At 36.3% G+C, this 22,385-nt stretch overlaps 2 protein-coding genes and 1 non-coding gene across 3 annotated transcripts; 1 reads left to right on the top strand and 2 right to left on the bottom strand.

Moving 5' to 3' along the window:
* Positions 1-9,200: 9,200 nt before the first annotated feature.
* LOC130461706 (uncharacterized) lies at positions 9,201-10,045 on the bottom strand. The gene is made up of 4 exons (XM_056829883.1): positions 9,852-10,045; positions 9,710-9,761; positions 9,472-9,618; positions 9,201-9,381 (listed from the first exon to the last, which is right to left on the bottom strand). Exons 1-4 carry the CDS (start codon positions 10,043-10,045, stop codon positions 9,247-9,249), a joined length of 528 nt encoding a protein of 175 aa, XP_056685861.1. The 3' UTR covers positions 9,201-9,246.
* An 11,157-nt stretch (positions 10,046-21,202) lies between these two features.
* On the bottom strand, positions 21,203-22,321 carry LOC130461707 (uncharacterized). The gene has a single exon (XM_056829884.1). The coding sequence runs from the start codon at positions 22,319-22,321 to the stop codon at positions 21,203-21,205; it is 1,119 nt and encodes a 372-aa protein (XP_056685862.1).
* LOC130462282 (small nucleolar RNA R71) lies at positions 21,702-21,805 on the top strand. Its single transcript, XR_008922379.1, has one exon. It is a non-coding gene; the product is annotated as a small nucleolar RNA R71 (small nucleolar RNA).
* Positions 22,322-22,385: the final 64 nt, after the last annotated feature.

Consider the following 22,385-nt stretch of genomic DNA (forward strand, 5'->3'; position numbering starts at 1 on the left):
TATATGGCCTAATCGACAATGCCACAGATATGTGAGATCTGAGTCATCAGTTTTAGCCTTTTTAGTATTTATGTTATAAATGTGTTTGCTCGTATCTAGCACATATAGACCATTTTCTTGTTGTGCTGAACCATAAAATATTCCATTCAAAGCAAAAGAACAACTATTGTCTTTAAATTGAAAACTAAAACCTTTAGAATCTAAACTTGAAACGGAAATAATGTTTCTGGTGATACTAGGAACATAGTAAAAGTTTTCTAGTTCCAAAAAAAAACCACTAGGCAAAGAAATAAAATAAGATCCTACGGCTAATGCAGCAATCCGTGCTCCATTTCCCATGCGTAGATCCATCTCGCCTTTATCAAGCCTTCTACTTCTCCTTAGTCCCTGCGAATTGGAACATAAGTGTGAGCCACAACTAGAATCTAATACCCAAGAAGTAGAATTACCAAGATTACAATGTATAACATATATATACCTAAAGGAGAAGCAACGTTTCTGTCCTTCTTCTCTTCCTTTAGTTTAGGGAAATCTCGCTTGTAATAACCAATTTCATTACAATTGAAGCATTGCAATGTAGATGGAGAACAATCCTTCTTCATTTTCTTCTTGGAGGGCGCCACTTTCCCTCCTGAAGTAGATGGTGATGCACCCTTGCTTTGGATCTTCCCCGGAACCCTTTTCTTAATTTTCTTACTCTTTACTTTTAGCGACGCTTGCTTATCACTTACAAAGTCCAATTCATATTGATGAAGAAAATAAATTAGCTCACTAAGAGTGTTTTCCCTTTACTTAGAGAAATAGAGTAATTTGAATTTCTTATAACCAGGGTGAAGAGAATTCAAAAGTATTCCTGCAGTTGTAGAATCTGGGAATGGAACACCAAGTAACTCAAGGCGGTTGAGAAGCCCAACCATTTTATTTGTATGAGTTCTAATTGGCGTTCCTTCTATCATTTCAAGATCAATGACCCTTTCCCTTTCCTTTTGTCTTTCGACGTCAAAGCAACAACGCAGTGGAGCGTTAAACTTTAGATCCCCAAATGAATGTACCAATTCAAAGAAATTTTGTTCGACATGTTGACCACCATGTTGGAATCTACCACGAAATATATCCCTAAGATGCCTTAGGAGTGCCCATGGCTCGTATGCAACGAACCTTGCACTCCAATCCTTGGGGATTGAGCCAAGAATAAGATCCATCACTAGCGACATGGGGTCCGCCCACGCACAGTGCTTTTCTTGACTCATATCCTTTGAGTAATAGCTGGGGATGGGATGGTCAACTACATATTCAATGTTGTTCCACCTGAGGACTTGCCGAAGCTTCCTCTCCCAATCAAGAAAGTTTGATAGGTTCAATTTTACATCCAGAATTTCGGTTACTTTGAGTGTTGTTTTGATTGCGGCCATTTGATTACTACATTTGAAAAGAATTCGCAATAAATAACCATTTATAACTTAATAACTTTAAAATAAATGCTAGCATGCAATCATTAAAGCTATTAAAAATTTCATTCATGCAAAAGTAAAAACATGGTCCAAAATAAATCAAACGATTCCAAGACCCTAAAAGTCCTAAATCCTTAAGCAGCTTTGGCATGTGTTAAGTAGTTTAAGATTCTAGGTAAGCAAAACCTATTGCTAGTAATCTCCAAATTACTCTTGGTTAATAAATTAATACCATAATGCATCCCATTGCCACAACATAATGCCATTGTTGTTTGAGTTGAAACCACAATCAACGTGCTCCTTTGGCGTAAACCTACTACGTTAGATCCTTAGATTTGTAAGTGCTTGATTTGGAAGGCAATTTTGAAACTCAATATTTCTTTGGACCTAGTTGTTTCTATGTTGGTTCGATTATTTAGTGAACTAAATCTAATCGAGTCATACAAAACAACCTATTCATGCATAATATACATTCATTCAAGCATAATATGTATAAAGTGCATAAATAATATGTGAACTAGTATGGCCCAAAACTCTTGCCTTGAAGCATCCAATCTTCTTCACCATCTTGTTAGCTTGGCATCGTCTTGAATCTTCATTCAATGCTCACTTAGAGTTCTAAATAGAAATACTTGAAATAATAAAATTAGATCAAAATTTCCATGGTTCGCAGACCATATTTAAAGCTTTACATTCAAAGATAGAACGGTTCGCAGACCGTATTTAACTATCCTAAAATGGCCATACTAGTCACTTGGAGTACCTGCATTACATAAAATATACATTCTATGCATTCATCCATTCGTATGCTAAAACGAATGACCCATGTTAATATGCAAGTATTTACGTGAATTAATTAAAATTCACGTTCACATAAACGCGTCTTAAAAGATTAATCAATTTCCAAATTATTAATTCTTAGACTTTATTCTAATTAAAATTTAATTTAATTAAAATAATGCGACCTAGGAAAAATAATTAAAAATAATTATTTCATTTTTAATTTCATTTAGCGGCTCCCACTCAAACCAATAATTATTCCGGATAATTAATTATTTAAATATTAAATTAAACTCGCGGCCCGGCCCAAGTTAAATAAAATAATTATTAATTATCCCGTTAGGCAAATTTAATGCAAACATAAAAGTCAAGCCCAACAAAATAAAAATGTTCGAGTGCAATGCGGGCTACGCTTGTGCCCAGCCCAGCAATGCACGTTGTGGCCTACGAGGCACACGAGTAATGCCCATGCCCCCGCCCACGTACCCGCAGCCATGCTGCTGTGCTCGACGCTGCGCAAGGCAAGGCTGCCTTGCTTGCTCACAAAAATCGCAAGCCAAGGCGCCTGCCTTGCTCGCCCCTTCCTCGCCCAGCGCGCGCGCGGCACGCAGCACGCTTGCTGTTGCCCGCGTCGCTGCGGCTCGGCACAGGCGTGGCAGCCCGCATGGCTCGACGAGCCACACGTCCACCCCATCTCGAGTTCGTGCCTTTGGTTCGTGCCTACAGAGTAACTTAATTAAAAAAAATATTAATTTCACGAACATTTGCATTAAGTTTTTTTTTATAAAATTTAACGATTTTTATTTTCGAAAAATAACGTTTTTACGATTTAATTAATTTAACAACAATTCCAATTTCGTTAAAATTATTAAATCAAGGCTAACATTATTCAAATTTTAAGAACGAACGATTTCAACTGAAAATTTAAAATTTTAAATAATCAAATCTAAAACTTTAAATCGTTCTAAACATTTAAATTTCAGATTTTTAATCAATTTGGTTTAAGTGTCGATTAAAATTAACGAAACTATTCAAAATTTTAATCCAATAATTTTTAAAAATCGCCACTGACCATGAAATTATATTCCTACTCCCAATTAACCAAATTACTAGATCCAAATTATTTAAAAAATCAATTAGCGATCTAAAATTTACGAATTTGGGGAAAGCAGAATTAGGGTTTATACTTATCAAAAACGGCTAAAACGTTTACCATAATTAAAGAATATACCCAAAAACATTGTGGCAAAATTTCAATCAATTATGAGTAGTTTAGGTCGACCAATTAATTGAACAACCTTCCGAATTTATTAATTTTAATTCGAAAATTAACAAAAACGCCCCAAAACACATACTTCGAGGCCTGTTTTTGCAATACCGTTCTCATGGGTTGATCTTAGAAAATCGTTTTCAATCAGATTAGGGTCTGAAAAGTCGAAAATACGAATATTTTTGAATTCAGAACCTATTACGCAATTAATCCAAAAATTCATAATAATTTCGAAAAATCAACAAAAATTCCAAAAATTTCGACAACAGCAAAAACAATTAAATCATGCTAAAAAATGCTTTGAATACATAAGGCTCATGATATCACTGTAGGGGAATACAGTTAAACCTACATAACATGTGCGGAACATCCCCAAAGCCAGCAAACATGTACAAAGCACAGTTTAAGCAAACTTACATTCGAAGCGTGTTTTCCCGAGTATTGTATCAACGAACACGAACAAATAACTCCACTTGTCGTTCCTCTATTTGGTTCACCAACACGTTCAGATACGTAAAAATCTTGTGCGTTCAGCTTAGACAACGCACAAGATTTTAGCTTTTCGGGATGAACAGTTTTTCACAGAGAGAGAAAAACTGAAGAACGTAATTTTTGGAATTAGGTTTAGGTTAGATGGAAAACTGAATGTTGGAAGTGTGTGCAAAAATATAATAACCTTATTATTATATTAGTGTAACCGACCAAGACTAAGGGCCTTGACCGGCCACACTTGCACACGGCCACACACCCGCGCCCAGCCACAACGCTGCAGGCACTAGTGGAAAAAATACCTGTTGAGGGGGGCATTTTGGGTTTATTGAGGCGAACAAGGCCCGCTGCGACAGACGTAGCTTCAACAGCTCAGTGATCTGTTGAGGCGGGCTTTGTTCGCCTCAACAGGTGATCTGTTGTGGGGGGCTTTCAAAAGCCCGCCTCAACAACCTCTACAGAAAAGCGAAAAATGAGGACCTGTTGAGGGGGGCATTTAAGAAGCCCGCCTCAACAGCCTCCTCTGTTGAGGCTCACTTCTTAAATGCCCCCCTCAACAGGTCCTTATTTTTGCGCCAATACCAGTACATTGACGCCATAAATTCATATGTTGTTGAGGCGTACATTAAAAGCCCCCTTCAACAACATTAATTTTTTTTTCCAAATTCTTTTAAAATATAAAATAGGCGGCAATAACCACAACTAGATATATACTCCATTGAGTATTGAAACCTGTACCCAATCAACACCAAAATAGCAAAGGTATGAATCTGCTTATCTTTGATAAATAAATCATTACATTAACTTCATTTATATTAACCCAACAGAGCAAATTAAAGCGTATATATAGTACGTATGTTTACAATTTTTAAACACCTAGCTAGTCTAACAAATTACAACTAATATTAACAACTAAAGACAAAAGGCTAGAGAGCTAATCTAACAAATGTCTCTAATCCAGCCACTTAGGTCCCTTTAGATCATGCATTACAAACCTTAAGTAAGGTCGTGTTGACTTTCTTCCAATCGACTCGATCCCTAGCCTGCAAGTTGCATGGAAGGAAAATATATATGAGTACCAAAGTTTACACTCACGATATTGTCTTTACATTCCATTGAAGCATAAAATTAAAAGATATAGTTGCAGACTATAGAGATAATTAAGTACGTTGTTGACCTATAACGACCTAATGAGCCTTAAATGTGCATAAATAGATTCGAATGAGTTTTAGAAAGCTAAAACTATGTATAAATGAGTTTTAGAAAGTTAAAACTATGCATATTAGACATGTAATAAGAATCAAATGAGTCCTTAGGTTCTTTAGTTCAAAGTTGGGAGCGGAAATGTCATTTTAGCTCTAAACATGACCTATAACGACCTAATGAGCCTTAAATGTGCATAAATAGATTCGAATGAGTTTTAGAAAGTTAAAACTATGCATATTAGTCATGTAATAAGAATCAAATGAGTCCTTAGGTTCTTTAGTTCAAAGTTGGGAGCGGAAATGTCATTTTAGCTCTAAACATGACCTATAACGACCCAATGAGCCTTAAATGTGCATAAATAGATTCGAATGAGTTTTAGAAAGTTAAAACTATGCATATTAATCATGTAATAAGAATCAAATGAGTCCTTAGGTTCTTTAGTTCAAAGTTGGGAGCGGAAATGTCATTTTAGCTCTAAACATGACCTATAACGACCCAATGAGCCCTAAATGTGCATATGTAGATTGGAATGAGTTTTAGAAAGTTAAAACTATGCATATTAATCATGTAATAAGAATCAAATTAGTCCTTAGGTTCTTTAGTTCAAAGTTGGGAGCGGAAATGTCATTTTAGCTCTAAACATGACCTATAACGACCTAATGAGCCTTAAATGTGCATAAATAGATTCGAATGAGTTTTAGAAAGTTAAAACTATGCATATTAGTCATGTAATAAGAATCAAATGAGTCCTTAGGTTCTTTAGTTCAAAGTTGGGAGCGGAAATGTCATTTTAGCTCTAAACATGACCTATAACGACCTAATGAGCCTTAAATGTGCATAAATAGATTCGAATGAGTTTTAGAAAGTTAAAACTATGTATATTAGTCATGTAATAAGAATCAAATGAGTCCTTAGGTTCTTTAGTTCAAAGTTGGGAGCGGAAATGTCATTTTAGCTCTAAACATGACCTATAACGACCTAATGAGCCTTAAATGTGCATAAATAGATTCGAATGAGTTTTAGAAAGTTAAAACTATGTATAAATGAGTTTTAGAAAGTTAAAACTATGCATATTAGACATGTAATAAGAATCAAATGAGTCCTTAGGTTCTTTAGTTCAAAGTTGGGAGCGGAAATGTCATTTTAGCTCTAAACATGACCTATAACGACCTAATGAGCCTTAAATGTGCATAAATAGATTCGAATGAGTTTTAGAAAGTTAAAACTATGCATATTAGTCATGTAATAAGAATCAAATGAGTCCTTAGGTTCTTTAGTTCAAAGTTGGGAGCGGAAATGTCATTTTAGCTCTAAACATGACCTATAACGACCCAATGAGCCTTAAATGTGCATAAATAGATTCGAATGAGTTTTAGAAAGTTAAAACTATGCATATTAATCATGTAATAAGAACCAAATGAGTCCTTAGGTTCTTTAGTTCAAAGTTGGGAGCGGAAATGTCATTTTAGCTCTAAACATGACCTATAACGACCCAATGAGCCTTAAATGTGCATACGTAGATTGGAATGAGTTTTAGAAAGTTAAAACTATGCATATTAATCATGTAATAAGAATCAAATTAGTCCTTAGGTTCTTTAGTTCAAAGTTGGGAGCGGAAATGTTATTTTAGCTCTAAACATGACCTATAACGACCTAATGAGCCTTAAATGTGCATAAATAGATTCGAATGAGTTTTAGAAAGTTAAAACTATGCATATTAGTCATGTAATAAGAATCAAATGAGTCCTTAGGTTCTTTAGTTCAAAGTTGGGAGCGGAAATGTCATTTTAGCTCTAAACATGACCTATAACGACCTAATGAGCCTTAAATGTGCATAAATAGATTCGAATGAGTTTTAGAAAGTTAAAACTATGTATATTAGTCATGTAATAAGAATCAAATGAGTCCTTAGGTTCTTTAGTTCAAAGTTGGGAGCGGAAATGTCATTTTAGCTCTAAACATGACCTATAACGACCTAATGAGCCTTAAATGTGCATAAATAGATTCGAATGAGTTTTAGAAAGTTAAAACTATGCATATTAATCATGTAATAAGAATCAAATGAGTCCTTAGGTTCTTTAGTTCAAAGTTGGGAGCGGAAATGTCATTTTAGCTCTAAATATGACCTATAACGACCCAATGAGCCTTAAATGTGCATACGTAGATTGGAATGAGTTTTAGAAAGTTAAAACTATGCATATTAATCATGTAATAAGAATCAAATGAGTCCTTAGGTTCTTTAGTTCAAAGTTGGGAGCGGAAATGTCATTTTAGCTCGAAACTTGACCTATAACGACCTAATGAGCCTTAAATGTGCATAAATAGATTCGAATGAGTTTTAGAAAGTTAAAACTATGCATATTAGTCATGTAATAAGAATCAAATGAGTCCTTAGGTTCTTTAGTTCAAAGTTGGGAGCGGAAATGTCATTTTAGCTCTAAACATGACCTATAACGACCTAATGAGCCTTAAATGTCCATAAATAGATTCGAATGAGTTTTAGAAAGTTAAAACTATGTATATTAGTCATGTAATAAGAATCAAATGAGTCCTTAGGTTCTTTAGTTCAAAGTTGGGAGCGGAAATGTCATTTTAGCTCTAAACATGACCTATAACGACCTAATGAGCCTTAAATGTGCATAAATAGATTCGAATGAGTTTTAGAAAGTTAAAACTATGCATATTAATCATGTAATAAGAATCAAATGAGTCCTTAGGTTCTTTAGTTCAAAGTTGGGAGCGGAAATGTCATTTTAGCTCTAAACATGACCTATAACGACCCAATGAGCCTTAAATGTGCATACGTAGATTGGAATGAGTTTTTGAAAGTTAAAACTATGCATATTAATCATGTAATAAGAATCAAATGAGTCCTTAGGTTCTTTAGTTCAAAGTTGGGAGCGGAAATGTCATTTTAGCTCCAAACATGACCTATAACGACCTAATGAGCCTTAAATGTGCATAAATAGATTCGAATGAGTTTTAGAAAGTTAAAACTATGCATATTAATCATGTAATAAGAATCAAATGAGTCCTTAGGTTCTTTAGTTCAAAGTTGGGAGCGGAAATGTCATATTAATCAATATAGAACATAGAGAGTGTAAAATTGTTCTCACCATAAGAAGTGTTCTTACATAAGGAGGTGTTCTCACCGGATTCCTCCCCTATATATATATATATATATATATATATATATATATATATATATATATATATATATATATATATATATATATATATATATATATATATATATATATAAAGAAAAAAGAGGAGATGAACGATGAATGTTCAATAAGCACTTGTGTCTTCATGCATAATCCAGGTATAAATTATTTGAACTTTCCCCAACCTATTGTAATACTCCGTATTTCTGAACTTACCTCTCCCAAAAAAGTAAATGCTCTCAATGCACCTCAATGCAAGAGCATACATGCATATTAGCAATATAAGCTAACAGTAAAGCCTAGAAAAGAGCATCACAAAATCACTCTCGGCAAAATCGTAGTCAGTATAGCCTTTGATCCCAACCTTTCAATAGATGTTAACAGTATCAGCCTGGTTAATATCAAGGTAAGAGTGTTTAGAGATTTTAATGACAGTATCTCTACTTTTACTATAGCTACTAACTGCTATAACATTCCAGAATCCAGAAACTTCACCAGAAAAAAAAGCTCTTTTGAAAACGCCTTTTATCCTTCTTTTGATCAAGGGTAACTATTGCATAGATCATGGCCTCCAGCCGCACTAACAGTCATATCTTCACAAGTCATAAGTTATTATTTCCCTCGTTCATTCATATCACAGCAACCAGTATAATAATGTTAAATGGTGCTTGAAACTAAAACTTGTTAAATTCTTACCACAAGGGATCATTCAACTGCAGGTGTGCAACAATGCCTCTGCATGTCCTTAAAGGAAGCATTCCAGACAGGTCAGCTAGCATGTCAACTCTAGCCCCAAGACAAACTATCACAACATCATATTCATCTGGATGGATGAACAAACTGCAGCCAGTCAGCTCAATGGAAGGCACACTCTATCGCTCGTTTAAAGACAGAATGAGAAATAACCTCCCACTTCACTTAGTGAAGTGACAACTTTCTTGTGCAAAGCTATTTCCTTGCCAGGGAAACCTGTTGATGACAACCTCTTGGCCAAATGTTCACTTGCAAGAAAAAGTGCCTGGCATAAAAAAATCAATCAAATACATATACCACATACATATGCTCAGCACATAATATGATAATACAATTAGTGAGATGATCCTCACACCTTAAGATAGTGGTGGGGATTAACATTCTCAGCTTTAGGCATAAAGAAGGCTCTGTTCAAAGGCGTAGATAAATTTGGTATAAGCTCTCTTGCAGCAACTTCATCAACGGCCTGTATTGGACAACTTGCTAGACAATTTTGAGCATTCTGCATATAACAATCAACCCGAGTTTATCCATTTTGGAGACATATTCTTATTTACATCCCACATTCTGCAAATTAGGTGAAGATAAATTACTTGATGCATGACATCCAAAATCTTTTCACTAACAGCTGGTCTCAATATGCCCCTGAAGTGAAGCTTACACCATGAGATATTTCACTAAGAATTATATTATAAGCATTGGCTTTATGAGATAAATTCAAGAAAAAAGACTAACGTTCTTCGAACAATGAAATCAGTAGTGTTGAGTGGAAAGTGAGGACTAGAAGCTGCCGTGGCAGCAGCTTCTGCAACATTTAGAAGATTCAAAAACTCAGTCCAGCATTCTTCACCCCTCCATAGAAGCTTCACTGATATAATATATGATGACTTAATGAGAAAAGCATGCAAAATAGTAAATATGGACAACATGAATTATTCACATAAAAAAAACAGTAACCTTTAGGGGAACGAGGCCTCCAGCAACACCAGAAGCGCCGCCAGCAATGCCAACATCATCAAAAATGTCAACTTTTACTTTCAATTCTTTGGGGCTGTGCTGCCAAAACAAACAAACTATCGTATCTTAAAATTGAATACCCTGGTTTATGAAAACTGAAATGCAAGTATAATTGAAATACCCTAATTTGTGAAAACTGAAATGCAAGTATAATTGAAATACCCAATTTAAAAACTGAAATGCATGGTATAATTATAATTGAAAGAGAAAGGTTGAGAGTTGAGAAGAGAGAGATGCGTACGAATAGCAAATGCCACGCCACGGACAAGCCAGCAAAGCCGGCACCGAGCACAGCGCACCTAGTTCGCCAAGAAAACTAACCTAGCACGAGAAATTCAAACAAAAATGAAATTCAAGCAGGAATTCAAACAAAAAACAGATGGAGTTAGGTCGAGCAGGAATTCAAACAACAAACAGGGGCAATTAGGTCGATGAACAAGGGAAATCAAACAAAAATGAAATGAAGTGGAAAATGCACGAGAAAAAAGAGGATTATTACCCAAATAATTGCAAATAAAAACTAACCTAGCTTCACAAATCGATTGTGTGAAACAGATGGAGTTGCGCGAAGGTAGGAAAGACGACGGTGGGGAAACTCTCCTTCAGATGGTGGTGGTGGAGCCGCGCGGTGAGGAAGGTGGTGGTGGTGGAGTCGCGCGGTGAGGATAGGTATGCGTTGGAAGAGATGTGAAGTACGACGAGATGTGAAGAGATCTAGATTATCTGTTTGGCGGTGGTTGTAATTGATTTAAATTTAATGTAGCCTATTGAGGCGGGCAATTAAAAGCCCCCTTCAACAGAAAGACCCTATTGAGGCGGGCAATTAAAAGCCCCCTTCAACAGCTTCTTTCTATTGAGGCGGGCAAGGAAAGCCCCCTTCAACAGCTTCTGTAGAAGCGAACACCACAAAAGCCCGCCTCAATAGAATAGTAAAATATTTGACCCGCGTTGACTAAGTAGCTATTGAGGCGCGCTTATGTATGCCCCCCTCAACAAGGGGGCTACAACAGGGGTTTTTTCCACTAGTGAGGCCGAAGCCCACAGCGCGCGCAGCCGAGCAGCTAGGCCATGGGCCTTGCGCGATCGCTGATGCGATGTTGTTGCTGTTGCACGCTAGTGCCACACCCCGGGCTTGCTTGCTTGCTTTGCTCGCGAGCTCGCTGGCTCGTTGGGCCTTGCGCGCTTGCGCGCTTGGCTCTACGGGCCGGCAGCTCCGATGCGCTTCTTATTTGCGACTAACGCCTTACGGCTATTATTTATCGTATCGTATACGACGAATCACCGTCGTACGATACGATTATTCGTTTTGCCCAGCTTACGAATATTCGCGATACGATATATGATTCCGACGCAAGGTCGTATCGTATAATACGTTTTCCAAAACTAATTCCCGAAAAGCTATTAAATGAATTTCCGATTCATTTATTCTGGTGATCTGTTACATGCCATTGGTGTGACCTTGTAGGTTCAGGCAAGAGTAAGTTGTGAGCTTAATATCCATTAGAACTCACTGATCGGAAGCATTTCTCCAGCTAGCTGTTCCGATCACTTGATCTTACTGAATTAATTGTTCGCAATTAATCTGAACCTTGGTATTAGACTTAATGCACCTTGGGTGAAGGACATATTTCCTTCATTTACATACTAATATATCAGTGGTTTTATTGTTTGCCACTTTTCTCAGTCTTGACGATCTGAAGGGTCGTTTCTCCATGTTTTCTTTTTACGCCTGTTTCCGCCAGTTAATTTTTTTTCATGCCGCTGGGTTGAGTGTAGTTAGATAGGAATCTCGGGCTTGTTTTTTATCACCATAAATGGTACCAATACTTCCATCATCACACACATATTTCAAGAGCTTGAGGTGTGTTACCACGACGACCTTAGTTTTATTCAGTGTTGGACGTTCTAGTATGGAATTGTACGCGGTTAATTCTTTGACTATCAGAAAGTCTACATTTAAATTTCTACCAGTAGCACGTCCTCCTATCCTTACTGGCAATGAAATGACTCATACTAGGTGAATGATGATGCCACCAAATCCAATGATGGGATAGTGGATTTTCTCAATTATTTTTGGGTCATGGGCTAGGCGACTTAGACATTTGACGCTCATAATGTCAGACGAGCTTCCAATATCTACCAATATCCGATGGACTCGTAAATTGGAAATTTTAACTTGGACAACCAACTGGTCATCATCCAGAGTAGCTATCTTCCCCTGATAGGATTCGCAGATTTCAACTTTTGGGTATGGATCCATAGGGAATTTTCCTGAGAGCATTACTTGCCCCAGACATCTAGAATAATCTTTTTGTCCTCTCATAGTTGGTCCTTGATACGTGTCGTTTACCGTATTAAATTAAAAACCTATCTTAGACCTTCAAAAATATTAACAAGTAGTAAAAGGGTAAGAAAAGGGTCGATCCCACGGAGAGATTAATTAATTTCCTTTACATCTAGTCTAACTAATCGATCAAATTGAATATTGCTCACGTAAATTACAGATTAGACACATATGTACCTATTTACTAAAAAAAAGGGGGGTGTAAAAGTCGTAATAACTAGGGGTGTGCAGAATTTGACCGGGACCTGAATCCGGTCCGGAACCGGACCTGAATCGTCCGGTCCGGTCCGGACCAGTAAATTCAGGTCCGGACGCCGGACTTAAAAAATGAGGGATTCCGGTTTCCGGACCGGACCGGACAAAAACCGGAATTTTCCGGTCTGATCCGGAAACCCGGATGAGATATACACTTTTCTTATACTTCGTATAACAAAAGACTCCATTCTCTCCCCTCAAACCTAGCCACTTTCACGCCTCTCTCCTCTACTCCCAACAATTCTCTCTCCTCTCTACCCATAAATCATTACCTACGGATACATATTCAAATTAAGCAAACCCCATAATTGTAGATTTTCCGTCTTCACCAACCCATAACCCTCGACTACTCAGGCAAGCGAACGACGACCAAGAGTGATGATCGATTGGTGGATGAACGAACGTCGAGCGAAATAATTATAAATTACAACTTCCTCAACCTTCTTCCTATCTTATATCAGATCTGGAGATTCTTTCCCAAAATTTTCTTTAATTTAATTAAATCATCATTCTATTTAATTTCAATTTGGATTCCCTGTAATTCTGTTTTGGTTTTGTAATTTTTTTTCTTTTTCTAGTTACCTGTTTTAAGATTAATCTTCAGCAAGTTGAAGGCTTTTTGGATTTATATGAGATAAGATTCTATAACTATATGAGAATTTTGGTGTGTATTGATTAATGGCTGCGATGCGATAACAAAGAACTTCAATTTTTTTTTTAATCCAAGAGGCGAGAATCAAAATTAAACAGGTCCAACCGGTCTAAAATCGATTCAGTCCGGAATAATCAGGTCCGGACCGGTCTTGCCCGGAATTATTCCGGTCCGGGCTCCGGACTTAAAGAATGTTCGATTTCGGTTCCGGTCTATTCCGGTTCCGGTCCGGACCGGACCGGTTTTGGACAGGTGCACACCCCTAGTAATAACCACTACTTGATAATGGCTAAAAATATAACTACTACTAATATGTACAAAAGGGACGAGACAACTTAACCAATTCAATTGCATGACTTTTACCAGATTAAGTTCTTTAATATTTAAATATAACCAACCTTTAGAAATTAACCAATTTAACTATTAGACCAACGGTAGAGACTTAAATAACAAAGACTCTCTGTACTCCCTTATTTGTAATCAATTATGAACTAAGCCCAATTGACTCTTAATCATTCTCATTTAGACAAATATGATCGCAATCTGCATAAATTAAAATTGGTAGCATTATAAACTAGGAGACATCATTAATCCTAATTATTCTAATCACATAAATGCTTACAATAATTAGATTAAACTTATTCTCTAATATAAATTAAATCATGATCGCAGACTTAACGCAAATTAGAGGCTACTTGAATATGATCAAGACTAAGCAAAATCATATAGCTAGCAATAATCGACAATTATGCAAGCACTAGTAATATGCACAATCACCAATTAAACAAGAATCACTAACAACTTCAAATAATAATTAATTGATAAAATACTCAAGTCGGTAATAATATCCAAATTGATTCACCATATCAACATTAAGAATCTAGCAAAATAGATTGAAAGAACAATAATTGGAAACAATAAGTAAGAGAAGAACTTATGAATTATGTGCCAAGAACACCGTACGACACTCGGCTACGATCCCGCGAATCGTCGTTATTCTTGTTCAACCTTTGATTCGAGACTAAACTTCCTTCCGATGGCTGTCTTCTCTTCCAATCGCCCAATTACGATCTCAATCAAACCCTCACTTGACTCACGGTATACTTTCTTGGGTATTGTGTGTCTCCTCTCCGTTGTTGTAGTTTGAGCAACCAATTTATATCAAAAAAAACCTCGTTTTTGACAGGAGAAATCGGAACAGAAAATCCACCATATGATTTCCCCACTCATAGCATAACTGATAACCATACTCCGTTTTTGTAGCAGATCAGTTGAACGGGTCTTTTGGGAAGGAGTTGTACGCCCACAATTTCCCAACTCTATTTTATAGTTTCAAAAATAGGAAGATGAAAGGAATGGGTTTGTGATTGATGACGTGGCGATCCCAATCCTTTGAAGTAAATTGATGTTCACAATTTGTTGCTCACGTGACTTTTAGGTTGATTCCCCACTTGATTTCCCCACCTATGACAAGGTAGCACCATAATTAAGTAGAATTAATACTAAAAATGTATAACTAACACAAAACAATCTAACTTATTTTAAAACTAGTAAAATCCTAAAATATATGGTAAAGGTCAACTATATATCTAGTATTAGAGAATAAATATGTAGTACATTATGCACTTATCAAATTCCCCCATACTTAGATTCTGGTCGTCCTCGATCAAAATAAACAAAACTAAGATGTACTGTGTGAATAAAGAAATGGAACCCAGTTACTTTAGACAATCCAAACCAATAAGAAAAGTGAATATTTTTAAGTCAAATTCAAAATATATTTTATATCACTACCAACAAGCATGGATCAATTAACAATACAAAACAAGATTTTAGCACCCTAGTTGACCAACCAATCTTACCGTTCCTTTCCCCTAAGTTTGAATCGTCCCTCATAGATGCGCAACCGTATTAGCTCATGTCTCACTTAATTTGATGACCCTCGTCGGGACTTGCACAAAATCTAACCCTCCACCGTCAAGGGACCAAAAGTGTACTTAGGAGATCAAGTAGGACTTTTATATGGTTGTAATGGGGCTAAGGTCAAGGGTAGGAAAGATATTTAGGAATATGGTGTCAAATAGAGCCTAGCTAATGGAGCAAATGAATAATGAAAATACTCGACCTTATGACATGTATCGGTCACAACACTGCAATGCAACTCTATAGAGCACATATATTCAAACTCTCTATATTTATTTTAATTTTTTTCATTCATATAGGTCCCCCTTATCAACCAATAAACCAAATAGTATATAATGCATGATCCTTTGCTTTATTATTTTTCATCTGATCATTTTTTTTTAAATAAGTACACACCACCCCTTTTTGTTTCATAAACTCCCTGACACACAAATGATACTACTCGAATAACAATGCCCCATTTCACTAAGCTCGGGTATAGGCCATAGGCTTGTATTGCAAGGTTTGCCAAGAAATGGATATTAAGGCTCAACAGGGCTAAGCAAATGGAATATTTGTGAATAAATAAAGAAAAGACAGCCTAGATATTGTGGAGCTCTAATTATGAAAAGAAAAATATGCCCCAATCATTTCTCCCCTACACTTTGGTCATCGATTTCGGGAAGCTAAAATGCAAGTCCCAATTTGGGCGATCAATAAGGAGAAAAGTAAAGAAGTGAGTCTTACGAGGTTCGTGGCCCTCCATTTCGGGCCTCATCGTACAAAGGGAAAGCGAAACCATGCAGCACAAACCATGTCAAAGAGGGATTTATGCTACCTTTAAATACCATTTATATTGATCCAATGCAAGCTAGTTTGTGACAAAACCAAAAAAATTATTTTTTTTTTTTTTTTTAACATTCACTTATTATCCATTTGGTTTGGAAGTCAAAAGAACTAAATTTATTTTCTTATCTCACAAACACAACTGAGTTTAATTAATATGAGAGACTTCCACAAAAAATTTGACAGCGTTTCGTTTAAAAGTGACCAGATGACCAGTTCTAACACACCCCCCCACACTGAAATCTTGCATTGCCCTCAATGGAGGAAAAATAATAAAAATTGTAGAGAATAAAGGAGGGACTTAGCTGGTTATGTCACTGATGCCGATAAGTAGTGGATGAACATACTGGTGGTTAGGAAGCTGCTGCTGCTGATGATGTTCATTCATTAATGTGATTGTGAATGCTGACAACTCAATTGATTGTGTCAGAAGTGGTGCATTTGTTGTATGTATCCTAACTTGTTTCTAGCCGAGTATGAATCTGCATTCGTTAAGCTACTTGATAGCTTGCTCCGCCACAAAACTGAGTTTCCATTCCTGCATATAAACTAAATAAATCAACAATGAATGGCTAACCCTATGACAACAAAAAGGCTGAACTTTAATTTCTATATTTGTCGGTTGTCCATGCTTCCCTTGTGAGATATTCAAGCTTAGGTTAGTTATAAGAAGGGAAGGGAACATAGCATGTGAAGTGAAATAAAATACTTGCAGAAAATTAAAACAGTAACGATTAATAAATTTCAAACAGAAAACAAAAGAAGAAAACAATTGTGGGTCGCCTCCCAGTAGCGCCTTTATTTTAAGTCGTTGGCTCGACGTTCTCAATTCTTTGTCAGATTTCCTTAAATGTGACATCTTCGATCATCTGCACATAAGTTTGATCATGGAATGGCTTCAATCTGTGACCATTAACTTTGAAAGTTTTGTCAGTACCAAAGTCCTTTATTTCCACTGCACCATGAGGAAACACATTAGTAACAACAAAGGGACCAAGCCATCTAGTTTGCAACTCTCCAGGAAATAATTTCCGTCGAGCATTGAATAAAAGAACTTTCTGACCAACTTGAAAAGACTTCCTAGCTATCATTTTGTCATGGAATGCTTTAGTTTTCTCCTTGTAGTTTTTAGCATTTCCATAAGATTCAAGCCTTAATTCTTCTAACTCAAGGAGCTGTAACTTTCTCTCTTTTCCAGCAGAATCATAATCTAAGTTACATTGCTTCACTGCCCAGAATGATTTATGCTCAATTTCTACAGGTAGGTGGCAGGATTTCCCAAAAACAAGTCTGAAAGGTGACATTCCCAAGGGTGTTTTATATGCAGTCCTATATGCCCATAGAGAATCACCTAAATGGAGACTCCAATCTTTCCTATTTGGATTGACCAATTTTTCTAGAATAGATTTTATTTCTCTATTAGACACTTCAACTTGTCCACTAGTCTGTGGGTGGTATGCAGTAGCTACTCGATGAGTCACATGGTACTTTTCAAGAAGGGAACCAAAGGTTTTGTTGCAAAAATGAGTTCCTCTATCACTAATAATAGCCTTAGGCATGCCAAACCTATTAAAAATCTGACTCTTAACAAATTTTACCACTGTTTTGGCATCATCGGTTATCACAGCTTTTGCCTCTACCCATTTAGAAACATAGTCAACAGCAAGAATAAATGTAGACATTACCAAAAGAAGACGGGAAGGGACCCATAAAATCTATACCCCAAACATCAAATATCTCACAGATCAAAATACCAGATTGAGGCATCTCATTTCTTTTGGACACATTACCAGTCTTTTGACAACGTTCACAGGATTTGCAAAATAAATAAGCATCTTTATAAATTGTAGGCCAATATAAACCACATTCAAGGACCTTGTGAGCAGTCCTTTGAGGACCAAAATGACCACCACTTTCAAGATTATGACAGAAATTAAGAATGGAAGCATATTCAGGTTTATCTATACATCTCCTAATTACTAAATCAGAACAAGATTTCCATAAATATGGATCATCCCAAAAGTAATACTTAGAATCAGATTTGATTTTTTCCTTTTGAGTTCTAGATAACGCAGGAGGAAATGTTCTAGTGACTAAGTAATTCACCATATCAGCATACCAAGGAGTATCAACACGACATAACGAAAGTAATTGTTCATCAGGAAAGAACTCGGTCATTAAAGGCCAATCATCTCTAGGAACAATCCTACTTAAGTGGTCAGCAACCAGATTTTCTACTCCCTTCTTATCCCTAATTTCAAGGTCAAACTCTTGCAACAAAAGCATCCACCTAAGCAATCTAGTCTTTGACTCTTTCTTTTTCAACAAATATTTAAGAGCTGCGTGGTCAGAATATACAATCACATGAGTGCCAAGTAAATAAGTTCTAAACTTTTCCAAAGCAAAAACAATAGCATACATCTCTTTCTCAGTCACAGTGTAATTGCATTAGGCAGGATCAAGTGATTTAGAAGCATAATGGATCACATAAGATTCTTTATCTTTCTTTTGACCTAAGACAGCACCTATAGTCTTATCACTAGCGTCACACATGATTTCAAAAGGAAGAGACCAATCAGGTGGTCTAATAATAGGAGCAGAGGTCAGTTTATCTTTCAGATCATCAAAAGCTTTCTTGCATGCATCATTAAAGTCAAAAACTGCATCTTTGGCAAGTAGTACACATAATGGAGATGCAATTTTAGAGAAATGTTTTAATAAAACGCCTGTAAAAACCAGCATGCCCTAAAAACGACCTAATTTCACGAACACAAGTGGGATACAGTAATGAACTAATGACATCAATTTTAGCTTTATCAACTTCTAAACCTTTAGCACTCACAATATGTCCAAGAACTACACCTTGTTCAACCATGAAATGACACTTTTCAAAATTCAACACAAGGTTAGTTTCAACACATCTTTTAAGAACACGAAACAAACTATGAAGACATCTATCAAATGAATCACCAAAAACAGTAAAATCATCCATAAACACTTCCATATCCTTTTCAATCAAATCAGAAAAAATACTCATCATACATCTTTGAAAAGTTCCAGGGGCATTGCATAATCCAAAAGGCATTCTCCTAAATGCAAATGTACCAAAAGGACAAGTAAATGTGGTCTTATCCTGATCTTCAGGAGCTATTGGAACTTGTTTATAACCAGAATAACCATCAAGAAAACAAAAGAATGACTGACCAGCAAGTTTTTCTAGCATTTGATCAATAAATGGCAAGGGAAAATGGTCTTTTCTAGTAGCTTGATTAAGCTTCCTATAGTCTATGCATACTCTCCATCCATTAGGAACTCTAGTTGGAACAAGCTCGCCTTTATTATTTTCAACAACTGTTATTCCACTTTTCTTAGGGACCACATCAATAGGACTTACCCATTGAGAATCAGAAATAGGATAGATCACATCCGCATTTATCCATTTAATAATTTCCTTTTGAACAACTTCACTCATTGAAGGATTTAACCTTCGTTGAGTTTCTCTAGTGGGTTTAGCATTCTGTTCAAGAAATATTCTATGCATGCACAAGGTGGGACTAATGCCTTTTATGTCTGCTAGAGTCCATCCTATTGCTTCTTTATAATTTTTAAGCACATTCAACAGCTTAGCTTCTTGATATTCATTTAAAGAACATGAAATAATAACTGGCAAAGTCTCATTAGCACGCAAATAAACATACTTCAGATTAGAGGGCAAGGGCTTTAGCTCTAGAATAGGTGCTTCAACAATTGAAGGAATTAGTTTAGGAACTGACAAAGGCAGCGAAAATTTAGAACTTTCATTGTTATCGTGTAATGAGTCCACATCAGCCGCATCAGACACGGCTAGCACAGAAAAATCAGGAATTTCACGCATATCATCATTTTCAAACAGTTTATCACACCACTTGTCAAATACATCCTGAGCCATCCAATCAAAAGCATCAAAAGTTTCTATATAACTGACATTATTGATATCACTTGGGTATCTCACAGCATCAAAAATATTAAACTTAATCATTTCCCCATTAAATTCCATAGTTAAATTATCCTCATGAACATCAATTTTGGTTTTAGAGGTTTTCAGAAATGGTCTACCTAACAACAAGGGAACACTATCACATCTATCACCCATATCCAGAATATAGAAATCAGCAGGAAATACCAATTCATTTACTTGAACAAGTACATCTTCTAAGACTCCTATTGGAAATGTGTTTGATCTATCAGCTAACTGAATAACAATATCAGTTTTAGACAAAGAACCCACATTTAAAGTATCATAAACAGATTTTGGCATAACATTAATGGAGGCTCCTAAATCTAGCATACACCTTTCAAACTTAGAATCACCAATTTTGCAAGGAATACAAAACATGCCAGGATCCTTACACTTAGGGGGAAGCTTCTTTTGGATAATAGCTGAAATATTTCCCCCATACTTACCTTTTTAGAAGGACAAAAATGCCTTTTGTTAGTACAAAGTTCCTTAAGAAACTTTGCATAACGAGGTACCTGTTTAATAGCATCAAGAAGGGGAATATTGACTTCAATTTTCCTAAAAGTTTCTAGAATTTCATTGTCAAGACTCTCTTTCTTAGCTTTAGCAAATCGAGAAGGGAAAGGAGGCAAATCTTTAAAACGAGAAACAACAGAATCAGATTCAGTTTTACTCTCCCCTTCATTTTCTTTTTCACTGTCCTTCACAGTACCCTCACTTTCCACTCTTTCCCTTGATCCAACTTTAGGATTGACTTCTATCTCTTTTTCAACTTCACGGCTTTTCATTTTAGGTTCAGTTAACACTTTACCACTCCTAAGTGTGACAGCTTTAACATGACCATTGGGATTAGGGATTGTTTGTGATAGATGTTTACCTGAAAGTTGAGTTTCAAGATTACTTAGAGAAGTGCAAATCTGACCTATTTGAGTGTCTATATGATGAAGGCGCGTGTCAGTTTTCTTTTGATACTCAACACCCTGGTTATGGACTTGTCCAATTTGATTTGTTAGTTGTTTGACTAATTCTTCTAGTGAAGGACCAGATTGGGGTGGTGGATTTGGTTCACCGTATTACCTTGGTTGATTAGATTGTGGAAGTTGTGGTCTATTTCCATACCTTAGATTAGGGTGGTCTTTCCAACCTTCATTATAAGTTTGTGAGTAAGGATCATATTTTCTTTGACCAGAATAACCACCTATAGCATTCACAATTTCAGATTGCAATTCAGGACATTTATCAGTAGGATGAGACTCATTATAGCAAATTCCACAAACTCTAGCCTTAGACTCATTACTAGCAACAATTTTACACACAATAGTAGTTAAAGTAGCAATTTGTTGAGCATTTTCTTGTAATTGATTCTGAATACCACTTAAATCAACTCCATTTACTCTTTTAACATCATTTCTAGAACCATGTTGTTGGGTGTTTTGAGCCATATTAGAAATTAAAGCCCTAGCTTGGGTTGGTGTTTTATCAACTAATGCCCCCCCACTCGAAGCATCTATCATACCCCTATCAGTAGGTAATAAGCCTTCATAAAAGTATTGAATTAATAGTTGTTCACTAATCTGATGTTGGGGACATGAGGAACACAACCTCTTAAAACGTTCCCAATACTCATACAAGGACTCATTATCATTCTGCCTAATTCCACATATCTTCTTCATGATGGATCCAATTAGACTTGCTGGAAAGTATTTTCCTAGAAAAGTTGATGCCATAACATTCCAAGTCTTAATTGATCCAGCAGGAAGATCATACAACCAATCTTTAGCCACATCTTGCAAAGAAAAAGGAAAAGCATGCAATCTAATATGATCTTGTTCAACTCCTTCAAGATTCATAGAAGAACAAACAACCTTAAACTCTTTTAAATGTCGATGAGGATTCTCACCTGACTTGCCGTAGTATTTGGGAAGAAGATTAAGGAAACCTGAATTCAGTTTGAGGGGTTTGTCCAGCTCTAGAAACACAATGCAGAGAGGATCATCTCCCGTATTTGGGGCTGCCATCTCCTTCAAGGTTCTTTCACCCATTTTTGCTCCTTCTAGATTATCTTCTGTTGGTTTAACTTCCACTGGTTTCTCTTCTTCTCGTTGATCTATTTGAAACGCGTAGATTAATCTATCTTGATCTATATACTTCCTGATTCGCTTGAGTTTAGAATTAGGTGTGCTACCGCTCATTCACCTGAAAAGTAAGATACTAGTTAATTAGGGACATGTTTGGCCACTTGGTGCAGACTTATTA

This window comes from Spinacia oleracea, chromosome 5 (genome assembly GCF_020520425.1).
Source record: "Spinacia oleracea cultivar Varoflay chromosome 5, BTI_SOV_V1, whole genome shotgun sequence".
Lineage (NCBI taxonomy): Eukaryota > Viridiplantae > Streptophyta > Magnoliopsida > Caryophyllales > Amaranthaceae > Spinacia > Spinacia oleracea.